At 46.7% G+C, this 20,004-nt stretch overlaps 11 protein-coding genes across 11 annotated transcripts; 3 read left to right on the forward strand and 8 right to left on the reverse strand.

Annotated features, from left to right (window-relative positions):
- Positions 1–307: 307 nt before the first annotated feature.
- On the forward strand, positions 308–1,766 carry MGYG_03880 (meiotic recombination protein spo11; the record flags this gene model as incomplete). The annotated part of the gene is made up of 6 exons (XM_003173659.1): positions 308–575; positions 636–811; positions 868–954; positions 1,020–1,100; positions 1,151–1,222; positions 1,287–1,766. 6 exons carry the CDS (start codon positions 308–310, stop codon positions 1,764–1,766), a joined length of 1,164 nt encoding a protein of 387 aa, XP_003173707.1.
- Positions 1,767–2,036: 270 nt separating this feature from the next.
- On the reverse strand, positions 2,037–2,610 carry MGYG_03881 (ubiquitin-conjugating enzyme E2; the record flags this gene model as incomplete). Its single annotated transcript, XM_003173660.1, has 2 exons — positions 2,037–2,290; positions 2,364–2,610. The coding sequence occupies 2 exons, from the start codon at positions 2,608–2,610 to the stop codon at positions 2,037–2,039; spliced, it is 501 nt and encodes a 166-aa protein (XP_003173708.1).
- Positions 2,611–2,986: 376 nt separating this feature from the next.
- Positions 2,987–4,688, reverse strand: MGYG_03882 (scramblase; the record flags this gene model as incomplete). The annotated part of the gene is made up of 3 exons (XM_003173661.1): positions 2,987–3,967; positions 4,039–4,210; positions 4,291–4,688. The coding sequence occupies 3 exons, from the start codon at positions 4,686–4,688 to the stop codon at positions 2,987–2,989; spliced, it is 1,551 nt and encodes a 516-aa protein (XP_003173709.1).
- Positions 4,689–5,290: 602 nt separating this feature from the next.
- MGYG_03883 (hypothetical protein) lies at positions 5,291–5,727 on the reverse strand (the record flags this gene model as incomplete). The annotated part of the gene is made up of 2 exons (XM_003173662.1): positions 5,291–5,484; positions 5,553–5,727. The coding sequence occupies 2 exons, from the start codon at positions 5,725–5,727 to the stop codon at positions 5,291–5,293; spliced, it is 369 nt and encodes a 122-aa protein (XP_003173710.1).
- Positions 5,728–6,021: 294 nt separating this feature from the next.
- On the forward strand, positions 6,022–6,837 carry MGYG_03884 (60S ribosomal protein L2; the record flags this gene model as incomplete). Its single annotated transcript, XM_003173663.1, has 1 exon — positions 6,022–6,837. One exon carries the CDS (start codon positions 6,022–6,024, stop codon positions 6,835–6,837), a length of 816 nt encoding a protein of 271 aa, XP_003173711.1.
- Positions 6,838–7,036: 199 nt separating this feature from the next.
- Positions 7,037–11,430, reverse strand: MGYG_03885 (BRCT domain-containing protein; the record flags this gene model as incomplete). Its single annotated transcript, XM_003173664.1, has 2 exons — positions 7,037–11,287; positions 11,368–11,430. The coding sequence occupies 2 exons, from the start codon at positions 11,428–11,430 to the stop codon at positions 7,037–7,039; spliced, it is 4,314 nt and encodes a 1,437-aa protein (XP_003173712.1).
- Positions 11,431–12,139: 709 nt separating this feature from the next.
- Positions 12,140–13,042, reverse strand: MGYG_03886 (hypothetical protein; the record flags this gene model as incomplete). The annotated part of the gene is made up of 2 exons (XM_003173665.1): positions 12,140–12,966; positions 13,033–13,042. 2 exons carry the CDS (start codon positions 13,040–13,042, stop codon positions 12,140–12,142), a joined length of 837 nt encoding a protein of 278 aa, XP_003173713.1.
- A 698-nt stretch (positions 13,043–13,740) lies between these two features.
- MGYG_03887 (tRNA-splicing endonuclease subunit SEN2) lies at positions 13,741–15,039 on the reverse strand (the record flags this gene model as incomplete). The annotated part of the gene is made up of 1 exon (XM_003173666.1): positions 13,741–15,039. One exon carries the CDS (start codon positions 15,037–15,039, stop codon positions 13,741–13,743), a length of 1,299 nt encoding a protein of 432 aa, XP_003173714.1.
- A 705-nt stretch (positions 15,040–15,744) lies between these two features.
- MGYG_03888 (H/ACA ribonucleoprotein complex subunit 3) lies at positions 15,745–16,005 on the forward strand (the record flags this gene model as incomplete). Its single annotated transcript, XM_003173667.1, has 2 exons — positions 15,745–15,869; positions 15,945–16,005. 2 exons carry the CDS (start codon positions 15,745–15,747, stop codon positions 16,003–16,005), a joined length of 186 nt encoding a protein of 61 aa, XP_003173715.1.
- Positions 16,006–16,420: 415 nt separating this feature from the next.
- MGYG_03889 (hypothetical protein) lies at positions 16,421–17,794 on the reverse strand (the record flags this gene model as incomplete). Its single annotated transcript, XM_003173668.1, has 1 exon — positions 16,421–17,794. One exon carries the CDS (start codon positions 17,792–17,794, stop codon positions 16,421–16,423), a length of 1,374 nt encoding a protein of 457 aa, XP_003173716.1.
- Positions 17,795–18,204: 410 nt separating this feature from the next.
- On the reverse strand, positions 18,205–19,743 carry MGYG_03890 (vacuolar aminopeptidase 1; the record flags this gene model as incomplete). The annotated part of the gene is made up of 1 exon (XM_003173669.1): positions 18,205–19,743. The coding sequence occupies one exon, from the start codon at positions 19,741–19,743 to the stop codon at positions 18,205–18,207; it is 1,539 nt and encodes a 512-aa protein (XP_003173717.1).
- Between the last annotated feature and the right edge of the window lie 261 nt (positions 19,744–20,004).

A 20,004-nucleotide genomic window follows, 5' to 3' on the forward strand; every position in this document is an offset into this window, starting at 1 on the left:
CCAGGTGTTATTCGTGTCGGCATTATGGGCGTTTGGTTGGTTTCAAGGTGGCTATTTGTATACACCCTTATATGGTGTTTTAAAATTCCTGCAAGTTAGGATTATGTTGGGAGAGGTGCCTGCCCAGTTTATACCATCACGTGTTGAGCCCGATTGGGAAAAAGCAACCTTCTTCGAAAGATTTCTCTGTTCAATCTCCATCGCATATTCATGTTTGCGTCTCCCAACCTGTAAGAAGGCACTGTTTTGCTGATTGTGCTGTTATATTTGTTTCTTTTCCCCACTGGTCTTATTTGATACCCCGTTCATGGATTCCCAGGAAAATTTATCGTCTGAAAACGCTCGTTGCTCTCCAGACAAAGATAGAGTGGTGAGATATATCAATCAACTTCTTCTTTCAATCATAGAAGAATTATCCAAACCCGATGGCTCTCCTTCAATTTCATTGAAGCGCCGATTGAACCATTCGAACTACAGCCTCAATCCCGAGACTGGTGCCCTAGAATCAAGTGATCAACACCGTGTTTATACCTACTACTGGCCTGGAAAGACTTCTCAGGAGGGCTGGCGGTTTGGTATGAAGTATTGTATGATATATGAATGTGTAGTCTGCTAACAGTCATCATTGTGATAAGGAGTGTTGACGCGGATATTGGGCTTGATATCAGAAGCAATCAAGGGGGATTTCATAAGCTCCAAAAGGGATATCTTCTACCAAGATCCTGTATACTTCGGGTCCCAAACGCTAGTAGACAGGTACATCGATGATATTGCTTTCACGCTTGATGTGGATAGGGCAGCCTTACATGTGGTGCGTTATGTCACCCGGTCTCCGAAAGCACTCCACCGCTAATGTAGACAACGAAGGCAGCAGCAGCAAAAGGCGCAATAGGTGGAAATTTTAGCATCACGATGAAGAACGAATCTTCAATACAGGTGGGAGCTTTCGCTGAGGTAACATAACTATAATTCTTGCTGTTCTCCAATATGTGCGCCCATGCTAAGGAAGGAGTCATCAGGGTATCATAATTCCAAGAATCGATGAAGTTGACGGAATAGATACTTCGGGTATCTCATGGATCCTGGTTGTAGAGAAAGAGGTGAGTTTTACCAACCTGGTGCTCGTAGAATACTATTAATCAGATCCTAGGCGGTGTTTCACCGCCTGATAACTAGTGGCTACCACAATACCTCGGCAGCAGGAAATGGAATCCTTTTAACTGTAAGATAATTAACCTTCACATTAATCCATCCGTAAATACGGAGTAGATCTAAAAATCATCTAGGGAAAGGGATATCCTGATCTTAGCAGTCGAGAATTTCTACGTCTCCTTTCAAGCCAGAAAGGATGCAACTCTAAAATAGTTTCTAATCCTCTGCCGATATTTATACTGGTTGACCGTGATCCAGACGGGATGGCAATAATGTCAACTTATAAATATGGGTCGATGGCCCAATTGCATCGAAACGCTAATCTCAATGTGCCTTCAATAAGGTGGGTGGGGTTGCAGGCTTCTGAGATGATATCAACCGTACATCCTCGAAACACGCCTTCGCTTGTCCCAATGAGCCAACGCGACCGAAAAAAGGCAGAGGCTATGCTTAAACGGAATCCAAGCTTTGCTGAAGATGGTCCGGAGCCAACATGGAGGAAGGAGCTGCAATCAATGCTAGTCATGAATGTTAAAGCGGAACTCGAAATACTGTATGAATTGGATGGTGGCATGGAGGGATGGCTCGATAGACGGTTGTCGAAGATATGTTGACCAGCCAGTTTCCCCAGTAGTTCTATCGTTCACATCTATATTGTTATGTTAGTAGTGAGCAAAATACTTAAACTGCCACGTTAGGTGTGCAATTGACAAAACTAACCAAGCATCGTAAATGCAGCCGCGAAAAATCAACCACCACCTATGCCCAATGCTAAAACCACTTTCAAAGATGCTATCGTAACGAGTGACAAAACCGTCCCACAAAGTAGATAATATAGAGAAGGTCATAGAAGGTATACCCGCTCAAATGGACTTATTCCCATTTCATAATCCTAGTCCTTTCCTGACCTCTTCCCTCACCCTCGCTTCATAATCCGATCTTCTTTCTCGCCACATTTTAGCGGCCTCTACGTTCGCAGGACTCTCGTCGTTGGGCTCAGCCAGCATACTCATAACGCTGATAAGAATCTTTTCAACGCTCTGAATCGGACTCCAGCGCTCAGATGCATGCTCGTAGTGGTTTGGGTCGTCGCCTGGAGGGTGTAAGATAGAAATGCAAACGTTGCCGTTTTCAAATACTACATTTTATATTAAAACGAATTCTGTTGCATCTGAGAATATGAATGATAGGAGAGGTATTTTCAATCTCACTATTTGGATGCCACATGTTCCCTAGAAATCGCATCGATGGCGGGCTGAGAGGGTAGTCTTTAGGGAACTTCAGCTCAGCTGCGAATACCCCTCCTTCGAACGGAGTTCCCTCAGGACCCTGTATTAATGCCTCCCAGAGAAACATATCATCTTCAGTTATGGGGCCGGCTGCGATTCCATCGGGAGGAGAGGTAGAGAGGAGCTTATATTCGTGGAATAATCGCTTTTGGGCGACGGATGCTGCCATGGTTTTGGGTAATACGCCTAGAGCGGGAGTGTAGACGTTGTATGCCGCGGTATATGAAGACTGCAGGGGGATAATAGATCCTCACTTATGCCAGCAATGAACTTGGTACCTTCTGTATCGTTTTCGCAGGTCAGCCGTTGTAGGTTGATGGTTGTTGAAGCCGTTGCTGGTTGCATGCCAGAGGAGCCACACCGTGTGGGGCGAGAACAAGCTTCCTGCCTATCAAAGCCGGGCCAACGACAAGGAAGTTAGGGGTTTATGTATATAGCGCTGAAGTTGCCGTTGCAAGGCTGGCATAACCACTAGATATGATACGTAGTATACAGCATCTACTATACATGACTCCCCCGTTATTCAATATTTAGAGAGGTTGATCTTAGAAAAAGTCATCGTCACTGTCCTCCCCCCATGAGTCTCCGTCACTCGGCCAGGCCTCCTGCTGCTCTGTTGGGAATGAGCTTTCTTCTCTTTGCTCCCAAGGATTTTGATCTGTTTCTCCCCATACCTCTTCTTCCGCCCCTTGTTCAACGTCCCCGTGGCGCTGAGCTTGTTGTTCCTCCATATCCCGGGGTTGTTGCGCTGACTCTTGAGATGTCGAACTTCCCCTACGCATGGCTTCATATCCTGCAAGGGAACCAGCGCCGACGGCTCCCGCAGCGGCACCCTCCATAGCTCCAGCACCTCCGGCAACCGTACCGGCAGCTGCCCCCGCTCCACCTTCCCCTAGGCCAAATAACGGAATAGGCACTATACCAGGACCGCTGCTATGACGGCTGAAATAATCAAAATCGATGGTCACAGCCGTAGCAAGCAATACGGCTCGTTGATCCAAAGTCATACTCGGGACTGGTGTACTTTTTAGTGGTTCAGCATTCTTTGATTGCATTGCTTCAGCCATGCCAGCCGAATCCATCCGTAGTGCATAAACTCCAGTATCCGTGAATATCTCTCGTGCAAACCCTGCAAAGTTGCGATTCACGGATCCTAGAATTTGAGATTCAGCTGAACGTACTGAAAAATCCCATGATAGGAATGGTTCATCAACATGTGCAAACTGGTGTAAACTTTTCTCTGGCGGAACAGCAGGTTGCTGAATATCTGTCTGCATGGGTCTTACGGGAGTATTGGGATGCGAAAGGAATAAATTGTACTTTCTTCGAAGTGGTGCCCAACGCTGCTGTGCGGCTCCTATCACACGCATTTGTGAATGCTCCAGTGGAGATACCTTCACGGACCCTGCTTGTGAGCCGGGTACATTGTGCTGTAGATCGATTAATGGTGTATGAGACCCGGCCATGTTGTTAAGGGGGTCAAATACAAAGATCGTAGAATTGATCCAGGAAAAGGGCCGGTGAAACTGAAGGAGATGTTAGGCTTAGTCCATATTGTTCAACAATAATTATATAAATAGTACACTACGAGACTTACACGCAGAACTTCATTTTGATTTCTGTCAAAGACGTGGGTGACAAATGGCCGATGAGTGTGTAGCCACTGACGAGATAGCATGCCGCCCATTCCTTTTTCTTCCTCTGCCATGTATCCTATATGATTACCATGGGCATCCAGGATCACATATCTGTTTGCCTGTTCAAAGCCACTGGATAAGAGTAACTGAATTAGTTATATATTCAAGTCGCTATCTGCCCAAATTGAAAAAAGTGGTATAAGATCACTAACAGCAAAACATTCATCATCTCCAACTGCCTTTGCACTACCAGCCCGGAATTAGATAGGATCTGGCTAGCAGGATGATTCTGTTTAAGCAGTCCATCTGGATCTTCCGAGATGTGGACTGGAGCAAGTAGGGTATTATATCGGGGGTCTGTGTCGTGGATGGTAGATGATATATCATCTTGACTGCCTGGGCGAGAATGAGCAGAGCTTTTATCCGGTCTTCCTCTAGAAGCAGAGGCATTGGAGGGATTATGTCGCTGTATGGGCCTCTTTGACCTCCTTGACCATGGACTCGGCCTGAATGAAGCGTGTCTGACTGCGCAAAACCCTGCCACTACAGGGTAGAGTTGCTTTGAACGCACCGGTGTATGCAAAAATCTAAATAACGGAGGTAGGCCCATTATAATTATTTTTAATATTTTAAAAAATATCCATAATTATGGCGGAGAGCTCTAGGGAGAGAGGCCTAAGGAGAAGCCTAGGGGGAAGTTTAGAGAGAAGTTAGTAAAAGGCGGAAGGAGAGAGAAAGTAAGTATTCTTAAGGGAAGAGGTACTTAGGTATTATTGGAAATAGCGAAATAAGAAATATTCGTCGCCGGATTGTGTTGTGTGCAGTTGCAGAGCAATGAGTGTGGTTTGGTGTTGCTACCTCCTAGGTAAACTAACTAGTTGGATAATCAGGTATGACTTCATCATACATTGGAAAGGCGTAGGAGCGTGGACGTTTATACAGCTAATAAAGTATGATGATTAAATTGCGTTTAAGCACTATATGAATGGGAAACTGAACAGTTGAAGATAAGAAGGTGTATTTACATAAAACGAATGGATGCTTCATTATATGCTGCAGGCCAGGTATAATTACATCTAACAAAAATGATATCGCTAAAGCCAACTGAACCAAAAACGCCCCCTCTCACACCATATACGGAGAGTAGATAATAGCCCCTTCCATGGCAATGCTCAGGTATGTTAATCCAAAAAAGAGAGGCTGTGAATAGGTTTATAGTAGTCCTTTTCGCGCGAGCTCTATCTTCCGAGCTGTCTCCCCAGCCTTGAAGCCACCTTTTGAGGCGCATATAGCGCTTCCTTCCCCGAGTTCGAATTTCTCCTCAACCTTGGGATGTGCACAAGGGCAGTGATGTGGAACAGCGACGCAGGCTAAAGTTCCAGGACATAGATAATTCGAACATTGGGCTGGAGAAGATTGTACAAGTTAGCGAGACATGCCCTGATATAACAGAGTCCAGAGACTAGATACATACCTCCATTGTAAGTATTCTGATACCATGCGCTATCACTTGGTACGTTGCCGCCTTGACCTGATGACTCCTGGTGCTGCTGGCCTCCGCCAAACATTTGCTCGAAGAACTGGAACTGTGCTTGCGCGGTGGTAAAGAGAAGAAGCCCAAGCAGGGCCGTTCGAAGTATGCTGGCCATATCCGGGCTTCCGTATAAGATCCCAACCGCAAGTTCACCGAATGTCCAGGGCCAATCGAAGGTGAATTGATTGTCTGTTGTTGAACTAAACACGTTGCTCTATCGCCGATAAGCTCGATGGTTTGCGGAATAGTCACGTGATACAAAATTCGAGAACTTTTGAAGCTTTTCAACGATGGAAATGAAAAAACGGTCGACAATCGAGCAGCGGACTTTTTATCCCGACAAAACCACGGTCCGAAGGACGAGTAAAGGGTGCGTTTGAGTAACGCTTCTCGGCCCATTGGATATACCATGTTACAACCGCAATTGAGGGCGCCTGTGAGGCTGCTCGAAGGAGTCTTCGCCCAATGCACAGCCAAAACCTCGAGTCGATCGCATCCCCAGTTCTCTAGACGGACATTCAGCTCCCGAGCCCTCATATCCTCTATCCTACAATCTCAATTACGACCGCAACAATCATCTATTTTCTCGCAGCTCGGGCAGGTCCGATACGCCTCTCACAACTCGCAAGGTTCCGGAGCGAACAAGCACTCAAGGAACTCGCCAGGACGAAGACTTGGTGCCAAAAAGACAGGCGGCCAGGCTGTGGTGACAGGAAATATCATCTTCAGACAACGAGGCACTAAATGGTTCCCTGGTGAAAATGTTGGGATGGGAAGAGACCATACGATCTTTGCCCTTGAGAAGGGATATGTCCAATACTACCGGGATCCCGAGCGCCACCCCGACAGAAAATATATCGGCGTTGTTTTCAACAAGGACGATAAGCTGCCCACTCCAAAGAATGCAGTAACTCGAAGGCGGTTGTCGATGGTTGCTGTTTCACGAAAGACAGAGGAGGCTCCTGTGGAAGAACCGGCTGACGCATCCAAACCCGTCAAGTTGACACTCGTGGCATCCAGCTCAACAACGTACCGATCTGGATATATGCACCGTGAGGCGAACTGGGAGATTGGAAGAGCCGCGGATAAAGCTGGAATAACGGTTCAGGAGTGGAAGCGAAAGGACCGCTGGACCGCCTGGAGACGCAAGCTAGAGAAAGTAAAGCGTGTTGCACAGATGAAGGAGCTGAAGAAGAAGAAGAAAAAGATCAAGGTGAAGGCCTGATCGAGTTACGCTTGAATTGTATTCATAACTTTTTTGACTGGTTTATTTCACTGTACAATAAGACGGAGCTATTGACATCTATTTCACATTGTTTCTCCATTATCCTGTCCGGGGTATTGATATAATATGTTCATTAAGCCGTGTAAACGATAAAATCATAAGTAAGAGCTGTTGGCCCTGGATTACTATACCGCTGTAGCTACCTCTCAAATAATCGACCTAGTATCAAAATCTGGCAGAGGAATTCGTTATCCAAGATTTTGATATTTTGAAAACTTTCACCTTTTCTCTTCCCACCATCACTGTCCTGCCCTTGAAGTGGTTTAACAGACCGAGCACGCCCTCGTGTTGGAGGCTTCGAGACCGTAGATGAAAGCTTAGACAGAGCTATGCGAGCGGTAGTTGCCGCACTTTCCTCGCCAACATATATCCAATCCCACTTACTGCGCCCCTTAACCCAGCCGCTTGGTTCAGGGTGCAGCTCAGTAGCTTGCGATAAAATGTCGAGTGCAGCTTGAAAGGTTTGAACAGGGTAAACATGTTCTGCGCCCAGCGCACAAGTGAGGAATGCATAGGCCTGTCGTTGTTGTGCTACCTGCTTGCGTCCCATAACGAAGAGCATATACTGGTCACTGAAGACCTTTGGACGGGTAGCGATGACATCCAAGAATTTGGATTCAGAGGGAAGGTAAGGTCTAAGGATTCGTGACTTAACGGCATTGTCAAGAAATATGGAAGACCCTGCTGCAAGGAGGTATGGCTCCCATTCCACAATTTCCTGTTTCTCAATGCACGCATATACCCATTGGCCGGCAAGGCAGGGAAGATTCAGAGCCAAAGCTTGCATGTACTTAGCACGCCGTGAATGTTGGTCGGTAATCAAACAGGTAAAACCCGTCTCCTTAGCTCGTTGCGTCAGCATTAGCGACCCTTCAGTTTGGAGCTTTTCATCTTTGGCAGTGGGTAACACTAATTCCCATGAAAAGGATTCAAATAATTGGTCAAACCCATTTTTGAGGATGATTCCACCATTATCAGATAGCATAGACTCAACATCCTTGCCCCTTTTCTCGTTTCCTGTATAGGAAAGGGCAAATGTCATGCCGGAAAATATGCCCGCTCTACCTGGCTCAACGACCGGAGTCTGTTCAACTTGGGTGGCACGGTTATGCATACTTTGTTCCATTGCTTGAGGTACAACCTGAAGAACCTTTGGTAGTGAGTCTATAGAGTAAGGACGTTCTCCAAATCGAGACCATAGATTTTGATCCAAATATAACTTAGATATAGGCATAGTGATAGCCCGGGGAATCTTGCCCCTGGGAACAACTTTGGTCAATTTCCGTTTCAGCCGGACAGTAGTGTTCCCATAGACATCGGATATTTGCCTATCCCAAGTATTCAAATCTGCATCTTCTGTCGGAGACTGCAATCTCTTGCCAAATCCCGTCACATAATGTGGGACCTTGGGTACGTCCGGGTGGTTGACTTTGACAATGTCACCAATCCTGAGTTCTAAGGATTTGGCTCCTCGAATATCAATTTTCTCCACTGCCTCGGAATCATCAAAGTGGACGAGAAGCTGCTGCTTTGTAACACCATCACTAGTACCCACGCAAATAGCTGGGTAATATCCGGCTGGCCGGCCGTTGAAGAAGGCAAAAATATGGTTTGCAGAAACAATTTCCTCATTCGGCTTTTCTGTATCTTTATTTAATTCCAGGATCGAATCACTTCTTTCTGTCTGCGCTTGAAGAGAGGGTGAGCTGGGGGTACGTGATAGCGGCTCTAGCGGCGTAGATAAGGAAGAGTTGGAGGGAAGGTGAATAACAACAGCGTCAAGGACTGAGCGTTTGTTCCGTGTAGGCTGTTGTTCTGTTTTCTGAACTTCTTTTCGAAGGATAGGAAGGCCGGCAGTTACCATGGGTTTAGATTTTTGTACCGGCCTTTGAGGAGACGGCTGAAAGTCCCAGATATCATTAGCATATACATTACGGGGCTCCGAAGGTTGATGTAATTCTTTTGTTGCTCTCTGAAGTGTCCTAGGGGTATCGCTATAAATTGGCCCAATGGGTGAAATAGGGCTATATGCTGGAATATTGTTATTTAGCTCGTTAGCTAAGTTATGCTGACGATCTTGTAGAAGCTCCTGGATTCTCTTTCCATCATTTCCACGTCTCCTTTTAATAGGTGAGTCAACCGTAGCCATCATTGACTGAAAAATGCGATCATCTGCGTTAAGTAGGCGGATCTCGTTGATGGGAATCTCAGAAGCTGCAGGTCGGGGTGATTCATCTGAGGCAATAGCTGTCATACTCCTCCGCTGTCGGCCACTAGGGCTAGATAGAATGGCTTGGACGCGACGAGAAGGACGGAGGGCGGCTAGTTCCTGGGATCCAAGAGATTTTAGTATTGCAGAGTCGTTAAATCGCGGTAAATTAGGGAGATTATCGTCCTCATCTATGCCATCTGTACCATCACCAAATTCTGTTGGAAAGTTAGTAGCACTAGTGGATGCTACACGATTCTGCCGTTTACCAGTGGGACTGGTTTCAGGAACTTTTCGTGATAGGTTTCTCCCTTCAGGGGCAGACTGGGAAGGAGTCTCAAAGACACGAGAGGTTGTGGAGGAACCCTTATTAAGATTTGGCATATCAGGATTGAGCTTATGAGGCGTTGAGTGGTTACGGTTTATCGCTTTTGGCAGCGGTGTTGGAGAAGTTTGCGAGATTGGCGAGTCGTCCTCTTCATCAGGTTGGTTATTGATGATATTGTTGATGTCTCTTAGAGGAGGCGATGAAGGTATTTGCTTTGACAGATTTATAGGCCCCATCCCAGAGCCAAATATCGTGCTCCTGCCGCTCAAGAAGTTATTGTCCCGTTCTTTCCCTTGAGTGCCATATTTAATGGCATCTTCTCTAGAATTTCCCTTCCTTTCTGGCTGGGAGACCCATGGTGGACGTGATCCTCGCCTTGGATTGGATATGAACCGAACAGAAGTTGTTCCTGTGGAAGATTGAAGTGCTCCAAGAGGTTGTTGGCAATTATTTGATGGACTTTGATCAAGATCCAACACGCTTGAAAGCGCGCTATGTGTGCTAACAGCGAGAGTTGAATTTTGGACTGGCCCACTGTCAACGTTTTCCTTATCTTCTTCAGGAAATGATTGAGTTCTCTGAGAACTGCGAAGCGGTTGAATCATAGAAACTTCCTCCTGTTCCGTTTCAACTTCACTATCTTCGCCGCGATCCGTGTCAAAAACCCTTTCCTCCTCCCCATTATTTTCCAATGCTGACTGTAAAGCTTTCAGCCTACTAGTGGTATGGTCTGGATTCAAAGGCGGCGAAGATGAAACATCTAGTTTGGGATTATTACGCGTGGTCACTCTCGCCGGGGCTTTGATACTTTCAAACTCCTTTCGGACTTCATTTTTCGACTTCATTTGACGTATACGGCGTTCAATGGCGGACTCTCCAGCCTGGAACGGGTCATCATCCGGGTCAACAAGATTGGAGCTCGACTTTTGTAACCGTTTTTCTCGTTCAGCTTGTGATTCTTGCATGGAAATATAGTTCGCTTCCGGTTCAACTGGGTCAGGTCGGGACATAGATGTACCCAGAAGGCTTGGTGAGAAAGGCACAGTGTTACGCATTGGTCGTTGAATGGGGATGTTTGGCGATGGCATATCGGATGGTGGTTCTAAACGTGGTATATGAGTAGATGGGGATGAGGTAGCCTGGGTTGCATTGAAAAGCTGGCTTAAAGCCATAACAGACCCGGGCGTCTTATTGTCTGAACCAAAGGGATTCCGAAGAGTCGATGGTGTGGCAGTGCTTGCAATATTTGATATATGCCCTTTATGAATTGCTGGTGTGCTGGTGTTAAACCGCTGTGATTCCGGGAACGGCTCGTAACTTGTTGGAGAGGATTGCCCGGAGTCAGAGGCCTGGGAGCCACGATCTTCATCTGGATTAGCAGCGCCTGCTGTACTGTCGGCGTCGGAAAACAGGTCCACATGCCCTGTATCTCCTTCATGGAGCGTCATTTGTGTGGTCCCTCCCTCTGCTGTCTCGATGACACTCACAAATGGTCGTTCCATCGGGCTGCCATCTATATCTTTGCCATTTAATAGTCCCTCATATACCGACTGAGAAACTAGCTGGGTATCCCCCAAAACGCTTCCCGAAGGTGATAATTCCCTATCCTGACCATTGTGGATAGTATCTGATCTCCGAGTCCCCGAGGATTTTATGTTCGACATGGCTGTGTCATTTATCGACTGTCCAGCTTGTTGTTTGACACTCGAGGAAGAGTTAATGGGCTTCTCTGTGACAACCAAAGGCTGGTTGCTGAGCATTTCATGCTCCAGAATGGAACCATAGCCTGCTGCCGCCGAGGTGAGTCGCGTAATGGCGGAAACCGCTTGTCTGCTCAGTGATGCCTGGGATTCCTGTGATCAAACTGGGCATTAGGACGAAAATCCGTGGTAACTAGGAAGAAGACAGGGATGTGCCCACAGCGCTCACTCACATTGATGCCTAAGGCTGCACTTTTCAGGTAGGTCAAGTCGAGGCTGTCTTCCTGAGTTTCCATTGCAGACACATAATTGAGGAATGACAGACGATCAGACAGGCCGTTGCGTATGTGGTTCTCCGGAGTTGCAGATTTAGCTACGATATTCTAGGGTTTCGCGGTTCCTTGCAAGGATGCCTTTTTTTTTTTTACTACGCGACGAAACGCGCGACGCTGACTTATCCAATATAACTGCTTTGGGAACAGGGGAAGACATCATAGCTACTGAGCATTTGAATGGCTAACATATATGGTGCATCATAGTTATATTTCTAGCTTTAGATATGAATTATTTATATTTCTACTAGAGGCTGCTTGCAGTTTATATAACAAGGGTACAGAATATATTATATCAATACAATCAATCACGACTCTGATCTTACTTGTGTAAGAACCATCCTGACCATCGTGGGTAGTATCTGATCTCCGAGTTCCCGAGGACTTTATGTTCGACATGGCTACTATTAAATATTAACAAATTATCTAAAATAGAGTCTTATCAAAGTCGAATGTACATGCCCTATAGTATCCCGATATGTGTATATACAACTATTAAATATATAGGCGTGAATAGACATCCCCTCGTTTCTCATCGTCCCTTGGTTTTCGTGGCTCGTAGGCAAGAATCTAGCTTGGAAAATCCCAGATTAGAGACTCCCAAAGGTTGCTTTCTCCGCGACACGCGCTCTTTATCGGATACAATATTGCCCAAAGTTGATGTATAATCCACTCAAGGCTTGACTCCCTTAACAGATATATATCCGATCTCGCCCCAGCCCAGATACCGCTCAACGCCGATCAGGGTGTTCGTAAAGCGCTCCTTAATACCAAGTAGTCGGAAAACCTGGTATGGCAAATACCCCATAAATCCTAAAAACCTCCACATAGGTAATATTTCGTCAGTGAGGTCTTCTAGCTCCACATTCTTGAAGCCGGCCGTTTCCAACGATTGAGATAATTCCCCTCGCGGGAGGGTGTTTGGGGTATGCCAGAGCCTGGATGTTTCCCGTACACCCTCCAAATCATGTATGATATCATTCTCATGGTGAACCAAGACACCACCCGGTTTCAGTATTCTATAAAAGTTCTGCAACACACGCATACTGTCATCGGCATGTACAAATGTCTCCATGGTATAAACACCGTCGAAAGAGTTATCGGCAAATTGGGTTAGGTTGTGGTAGTCATCGAACGAAACGGTTACCTTGTCCTGGAGGCCATGGGCTTTGACATTTTGTTTGGCATCCTCAACATGAAAAGGTGTAATGTCAATTGCGTCGACGATGAGCCCTTTTCTAGCCATATACATAGCAACGTATGCCGATCCTGCCCCTGCGTCAAGAACACGAGCCCCTGGCTTCAAGCCCAGCTTGTTGTATACCTTCTCCTCCATCCTCCTTTGCGCCGCGCTGAGAGGGAATGGCCATATCGTCCCTTTTTCATACAGGCCACAATGGCGAGTGTTTCCCAAGAAGAGCCAGTATCCTATGCGAGACTCGAGACTGCCGTAATATTCCTGAACAGAGGGGACTTCCGTGCCACGATTCGCGAAGAGGGCTTTTTGAAGCAGGAAAACATGTCAACGCAGCTCGGATGAAGGATATCGCAACGGAGTGAGCTTACCGACTACCATTGCGCCGAGACAAGCAAGTAATGCTGCAACATGACGGCGTCGGACCGGGAGAAGTCGACCTGGAGATTGAGCTGATTGTTAGAGAGAAAATTGGTACAGCTTGTTACTAAGTGGGACAACGTAGAATATATACCTGACATATTAGGAATCAAAACCAAATACGCAGTGTTATCGTAGTGAATATATATATACTCCGTAGTCCGTATATATTATTATATTTTAGGACGTGTTGGTCTCAGCATGGCAGAAGAGCAGAGGGGAATGGAGATATCTTTGCTGATATAGGTTGAATCGTTGCTATATTTATACCACCTATGGGGAAGTTAAGCGCCCAGGATTGTGCGAAGGCCATACTAGCATACATACAAAAGTAATGTCAAACAGTTACATTACTCATCCCTACCACCCTCCCATAGGGTCGCAGATTTAGCTACGATATTCTCGAGGTTTCGCGGTTGCTTGCAAGGATGCCTCTTTTTTTTTTTTTACTACGCGACGCGCGACGCTGACTTATCTAATATAACTACTTTGGGAACAGGGGAGAAGATATCAGCTACTGAGCATTTGAATGGCCGACACATATCGTGTATAGTTATGTTTCTAGCTTTGAAGATGAATTATTTATATTTCTACTAAATGCTGCTTGTGGTTTATGCAACAAGGGCACAGAACAGAATACATTAAATATATCAATACAATCAATCACGACTCCGGTTTGGCACCCATCGCTTGATGGCCAATTCCCGGACCTGATAGCTCTTCAAGAGCTCTCCAATATCCTGTTCACCAGATTTATCGTCTGCTGAAGGTGGCGGGATCTCCACGAAGCACATAACAAAGCTTTTCTTAACCTGGGCCTGCACTCGATTTACGCAGTGAAGCCACCACCACGTATGGTTCAACTTTGCGGCCACATACTTTCGTCTCTCTTCAGTCTCTTTCCAGTACGGATGGCTGTAGGACGGGAGAAGGTTGACAGCAAATTCAGCATGTGAAAAGACTGGGCCTTTGTTATAGAGGAGCAAATCGACACCGAACTTGACTCCGGATCGAACAACCCAGCCGAGGGAGCGGAAGTGGTGATATGCAACATATGAAATCATGAATCGGTCGTCCGGTTCTGGCACTGCAGAGGGATCACGAGGTGGGAAGTATGAGTGCTGACGGAGCAAAGCAAGGAGTGATTGAGGTTGGAGAATTGTGCTTCGGGTATCATCATATACCTCGAGAACTCCAAGGCCATATGAAAGGAAGAACGCATCTTCACTAGAGAGCTGAAGGTGCTCTTCATCTTCTACTTCAACGTTATCGTTTATATCTGCCACTCCCACAGTGGGTGAGAAACGAACAGACTTGATGCGGCTGGTGACTGTCTTGCCAGCAGGTTCATCGTTTGGTGCGGACGCACTGCATTCAGCAGTCTTCTTTTCCGAAGTAGCTTCATCATCTAGAGCCAAAACGCTTTTATCTGATGCCGGCCCATCAGGAAGCTTTCCCTCGACTCTGAGCTGTTCGGCAATGGCCTCTTTCTCCCTCCTTGCTCTCTCCAGCTTGAATTCTCGTCTTTCTACTCGCCTCATCCCCGTTGCTTCTTCGCTTGTGCTTTGACCGATAAGCCCTCTTCTCTTTTTTTCTCTTTCTAGCCACGATGGCTCGCTTCTACTTAGGCTACCTTTACCGAAGAAACCCATCTCCCATAATACACGGATGGTCTTGGGGTCTGTAACTTGGATGGAAGATGTGAAAGCGTCAAAATAAGCAGAACATGTTATTGGATGAGGCGGAGATATATAGAAAGTGAGATATGAGAGAGCAATACTGAGAAGTGAGAGGGGGTTGTGCGGTATTAAAGGGGGCAATGGGTGAATAGTTATAGGTAGAGGAAACCGGTGAATGTGCTTATAATTGGGCCGCCGAGGCCGGCCTTTGGCTGCTCCATTGCGCGGAACCGCCTTCTCTGGTTGAGCAGGCTTCAGTTCCGGGGTAGAAGATGCCATGACACCCGCTATGTTGTATACCTATGTGTTCTTTACATCGGGTCGTTAGCATAATGACCAGCAATGACAGATGCAATAGGGAGATTCCGAGGGCGTTAAATTGCAGCGTGTGACTCAGATACCGTTGTAGTACAAAAGCACCATCATCGACAACAGCTAGAAATCAGTGCTGATGGTCTAGGTAGCGAATATAGTGTAATCATCGTCGCACGCCGCAATTCTCCTGGTTCATTAAGGATTTAAGGTAGAAGAAGAGCATACTCACAGCAATGACTAGAAATGGTCATTTCGTTATCACCTCACTCCTATAATGTTGTTCTTCAGCTCAAAGAAATTCTAACACCAGGGCTAGCAACAGTTAGATACGCTGCTTCCTCGTATCGAGGACTTATTCCCTTCTCACAAGTCAAGGGAATGAAAGTGTGTTGTTTTTCTTCTGTTTGTTGTAGTTGAAGAAAAAGGTTGAAGCTTTTTGTCCTCGGGTTTTATTTAACTAGTGTGCGCGGCGCGGCAAAAGTTTTCTCCAAGGTTTCTGCGACCTCGAAATATTTTTTTAAATCTTAGTGTGGACGAGCTTCACCATCAACTTGCTGGTTCAGAGACACTTATATTCGTTAAGAGACTAAACTAGAACACGTCGCAATGTAAGTGCTGTTAGATATACCTTATACCATTATGTTTGCGCCTTCTGACGAGCTATATAGCATGCATTTGATGTACACACTCGACTCTGAGGGCAAGCGAGTCTATACCCTTAAGAAAGTCCTCAACGGCCAGGTCACCAAATCCGCCCACCCTGCCAGATTCTCTCCCGATGACAAGTACTCGAGGTAAGTCGCATGGTTATGGATGGTGAGTTTACTGCTCGACCTTTGCGCATAGTACTAATTTCAATCTATTTACAGACAAAGAGTTACCTTGAAGAAGCGCTATGGGCTACTTCTAACCCAGCAAGCTGGTATGTGAATACTGCGCAATGAATTTAAGCTGCTATTTCTATGCCATTGAACGATCCGCTAACTATTCACGTTCTGTGCTAGAATCGAAATCTTGAAATTGTTGACTTCTAAACGGAGGCGCACGGCGTTTTGACATTTGTGGGATTTATAGCGGATTTGGCATGTCAGGAATACAAAAGCATCCCGTAGGATATAGACCATTGAGAGGCTGTATTCGAGAATTTGAAGATCTTTCTTGAAGTCCCACGGTTATTATCAAAATATAAGTCAGATATAAGTTTACGGATTCTCATGATATTTCTCATGATGTAAGGTGAATTGAAATATGTCTCGAATGCAGCATAACTTTTGTTGCGTCTATAAATCATATCCTTATGCGTAAATCATCATAATTAAAGCTGTAAAGCTGCTGAAATCCATACCTATCTCCGTTTCCTCGAATTGACATTGCGGCCAGCTCCAACTTTAACTCTCCCACCTGCCCTCTGTCTCTCCCCGCTTAGAATAGAAGGCAGAAAATCATCATCCATAAGATCTCTTCCCTTCTTCTTCCGTCTCTCCTCCTCAGTAACAGCTCTGACATGCTCCTTTTGATCCTCGGCCAATATCAATCCCGTACCCCATCCGCCTTTTCCACCACCAACGCCACTCCACTTTGTATTGGCAGTGCCGGCAATAGGTTTTGGAATGCTGTACTTGTTCCCTCGATTGTTCCATTGCATATTCTTCTTTAAATGTATTCTAAACTCTCCCTTGCCAGATGTCGAACAGGAGACTCGGTTAAGGGTGGCTTGTCCACAGCGGGGACAGAACTGCTTGGACATATCCCTTGACACAGAGAAGCAACCGTGGCATCGCAGGACGTAGGATTTTAACTGACGGATCTGTTGCATGTTGCTAGGCGAAAGAATATTGAGGTTCATTTGTAGAAGAACGTTCTGCATTGCAAAATCTCCTGTGATAGTAGCAACCTGCATAACTTTCGTCTCTGGTGCGGCCGTACCAAGCGCAGCATCGCGAATCTGTCGTTTCTTCAGGTTGGATGGAGTTATCCAGCCATCGGGGTCAGAGTCTGATTCATCTATTGAAACAGAGTGCTGCTCTTCGTCGTCATCGTTAATTTCGCAGCCGTCGTTGTCGGGTTCTTCTGCATCCTTGTTCGGAAGGTCTGTCGGTTCAGAGGTTGGTTCTTCCAGGGCAGTTTCAGGGTTCTGTTCAATCGCCACATCTTCAATCTTCTGGGTAACTTCTTCCACCACGGTATCTGGCTGCTCCTCTACTATCGTGCCTGTCGTCTCTTCCTGTTTCTCATCTGACCCCTCCTGCTTCCCCTCTTGACCTTCCGGCTTCTTCTCATCAACATCCTTCGTAGCGTCCCTTGCTGCCGTTAAATGCGCCGGAGGTGATCCATTAATACCCTTCTGTCCAGGCTCCCGTCTCAATCTCCAGTCACCGCAGTTCCTCTCACACTCGATCTCATAAGCCAGCGCTAAGATTTCCAAATCATTCTTGCTCAGAACCTCTCTGTCACCGGTTTTCTTAGCAAATTCAGACACAACTCGGAGACTGGCAGGCTTCGGAGCCCGCTGAGTTAGGAAGGGGAGGTAAAGGGTTTCTATTCGGCGACGGGCTTCAGGGTCCCGGATTTCCGAAACTACTGATGGTGTGGTGAGGAGAGTATGCGACTGTGACAGGAGGGTTGACACTGAGGGGACGTTCTTGATCAGTGGCCCGGCATCGAGAATTATAGTGTGAACAGGCTTTTCAGGCTCGTTGGTATCAGTTTTTTCAGACATGATTATTCCTTTCCAGCAAGTTATCTGTTTTACTGATGTTATTGAAAGGCGACAGACAATAAATATTGCATGATATGATATGCCACAAAAAATCTTTGATAAGGAATTTCGAGATAAAAGTGGGTCTGTGCGTTAAGCTTATCTTATCAGCAGCACCCTACTACTTCCCGTTTGGGCGAGTCACCGCTCTACGAAAACGATACTGAGACCGACCATGGACCCCGAGTTTATGAGTATGCATATTTCATTCAGTATCTATAGCTATGCTACATTTGCAAACATATAGTATCCTATTCTAGGTAGGCCGAAACCAAGTTCAGGAGATCAAGAACATGTAGGTAGAGATATGACCGAAATCAAAGGAAGCCAAATCCACAAGTATAATCGCCCCTTACAACATGGCAAGAAATTTAGAAGTCTGCGAATTCCTTGTCGACTTCCTCGAAATGGTCAAAGAATGCCTTGAACATTTGCACACCGAGACCAGGGTCGAGGCTGCCAGTAGTGGCACGGATACTGTGCATGCTCAACTGCGGAATTCCAACATCAATAGCTCTCATACCGATTCTAGCACTTGTCATGGGTCCAATGGTACCACCGCTGCGGCTATCGTTTCTAATCTGAAAAACTTGGAGCTTGCAACCGCCCTTGACAGCAAGACGCTGGAAGAGTGCGGTGCTGACGCCCTCGGTGGTCATATGGCCGTTTGGATCGGCAGAAACGGCAACACCGTAATTCAGACGGGGGGAGTGGTTCTCGAGGTAAGCGTTGAGGAAGTTGGGGTTGACAGCGTGAGTGACGTCGGACGATACGAAGAAACTGTTTGCAACGGTTTGAGAGAGGATGTTGGGTCCATAGCTTTCGCGACATAGGGATTGAGTGATTCGCTCCATGACGCTGCTCATGAAGTTGGAGTTTGCTCCGCCGCGAAGCAAGCTGCCGATTTCCTCATCGTCGAACATGCCAACCATCTTGATAATGCCTGAGGACATGTGGTCGGGGGAAGCAAGGACTGCTTCATGGGCACTGTAGCAGCATAGCTTGTCGTCGATACGGCCAGCAAAGATAAGATCCTTGTTGAGACCGCCGAGTTGTGCAGGCTGGATATCGAAAAGCTCTAGCTCCCAGTTGATGATGGTGTTGTGATCTATGTCAAGCTGTTTGGCAATGGCGTTGACAAGGCCCTGGGGCTGGGTCGATGTGAAGTTGTCGGTGCCTAGATCTCCACCGTGTGAGTCCGTGGTCGATAGCTCGGGGCCCTTGAACAGGTCTGAGTTGTCAACTCCGATAATAGGAGTCATTTGGGTCTCCTTGTTGAATGGCCCAACGGCAGCAGCGCCGAAGTGAGGAGCCAAAGTGGGAATACGAGCAATTGGCCAGTCCAGCTTGACAAGTTTCTTCTCGACCTTATTAGTCTTGGGATCACGAACCAAAACTCGACCTCCGATACCGAGATCACGATCCCACCAGGTTGAGTTCATGGCACCTGCATAAGGAGCGACTCCAAGCTGGACATATCCGGCCTTGTTGGGCACTGTTGGGAGCGGCTTCAGCTTCGTGCACAGGGCGTCGACGTGACCACCAACGATAGCCATGCCGTTGCCGGGGGTGTAGTTCTTGCCGACAGCAAAGGAGATGATAGCACTGTCATTTCGGGTGACATAGTACTTCTTCCCGCGAGCGAGACACCAGGTCTCACGCTCGGTGAGCTTGATGTAGCCCTTGGCCTCGAGCTTCTCAGCGAAACCGTTGACAGCGTGGAAGATGGTTGGGTTTTTGGTCATGAATTCGCAGAAGGGCTTGGTATAGGCTCCTGGGTTGAATTCAGTGTGCTCATGGTAGCTAGAGTCCTCTTGGGGTCGTGGACGGTACTGGAAGCTGGCTTGAGACTGAGAGAGGTACTCGCTGGAAGAGCCGAAGGAAGCGATTGAGGGGACTTTCTTCGTCATCGTGCCGACTTATGCACACGTTTATACCGATTATGTCAAATGTTAATGATCTGGAGGTCTCTAGTCGTTCAAGGTGGAAGAGGCTGGCTCTTAATAGCAAAAGGTTGAGTTGATGACGAAAAAGGCCAGCTATGTGCAGAGTAGCTTCGATGACGGAACTCCAAGTGTTTTAAGAGTAACATTTATGCACGAGGGACTCAAAATTGGGGAGCAGCCGAGCGAGCTAAACCTGTGGCGCTGCCTATGACTGCTCTCCCTGTC

The sequence above is a fragment of the Nannizzia gypsea genome, genomic scaffold (genome assembly GCF_000150975.2).
Source record: "Nannizzia gypsea CBS 118893 supercont1.3 genomic scaffold, whole genome shotgun sequence".
Lineage (NCBI taxonomy): Eukaryota > Fungi > Ascomycota > Eurotiomycetes > Onygenales > Arthrodermataceae > Nannizzia > Nannizzia gypsea.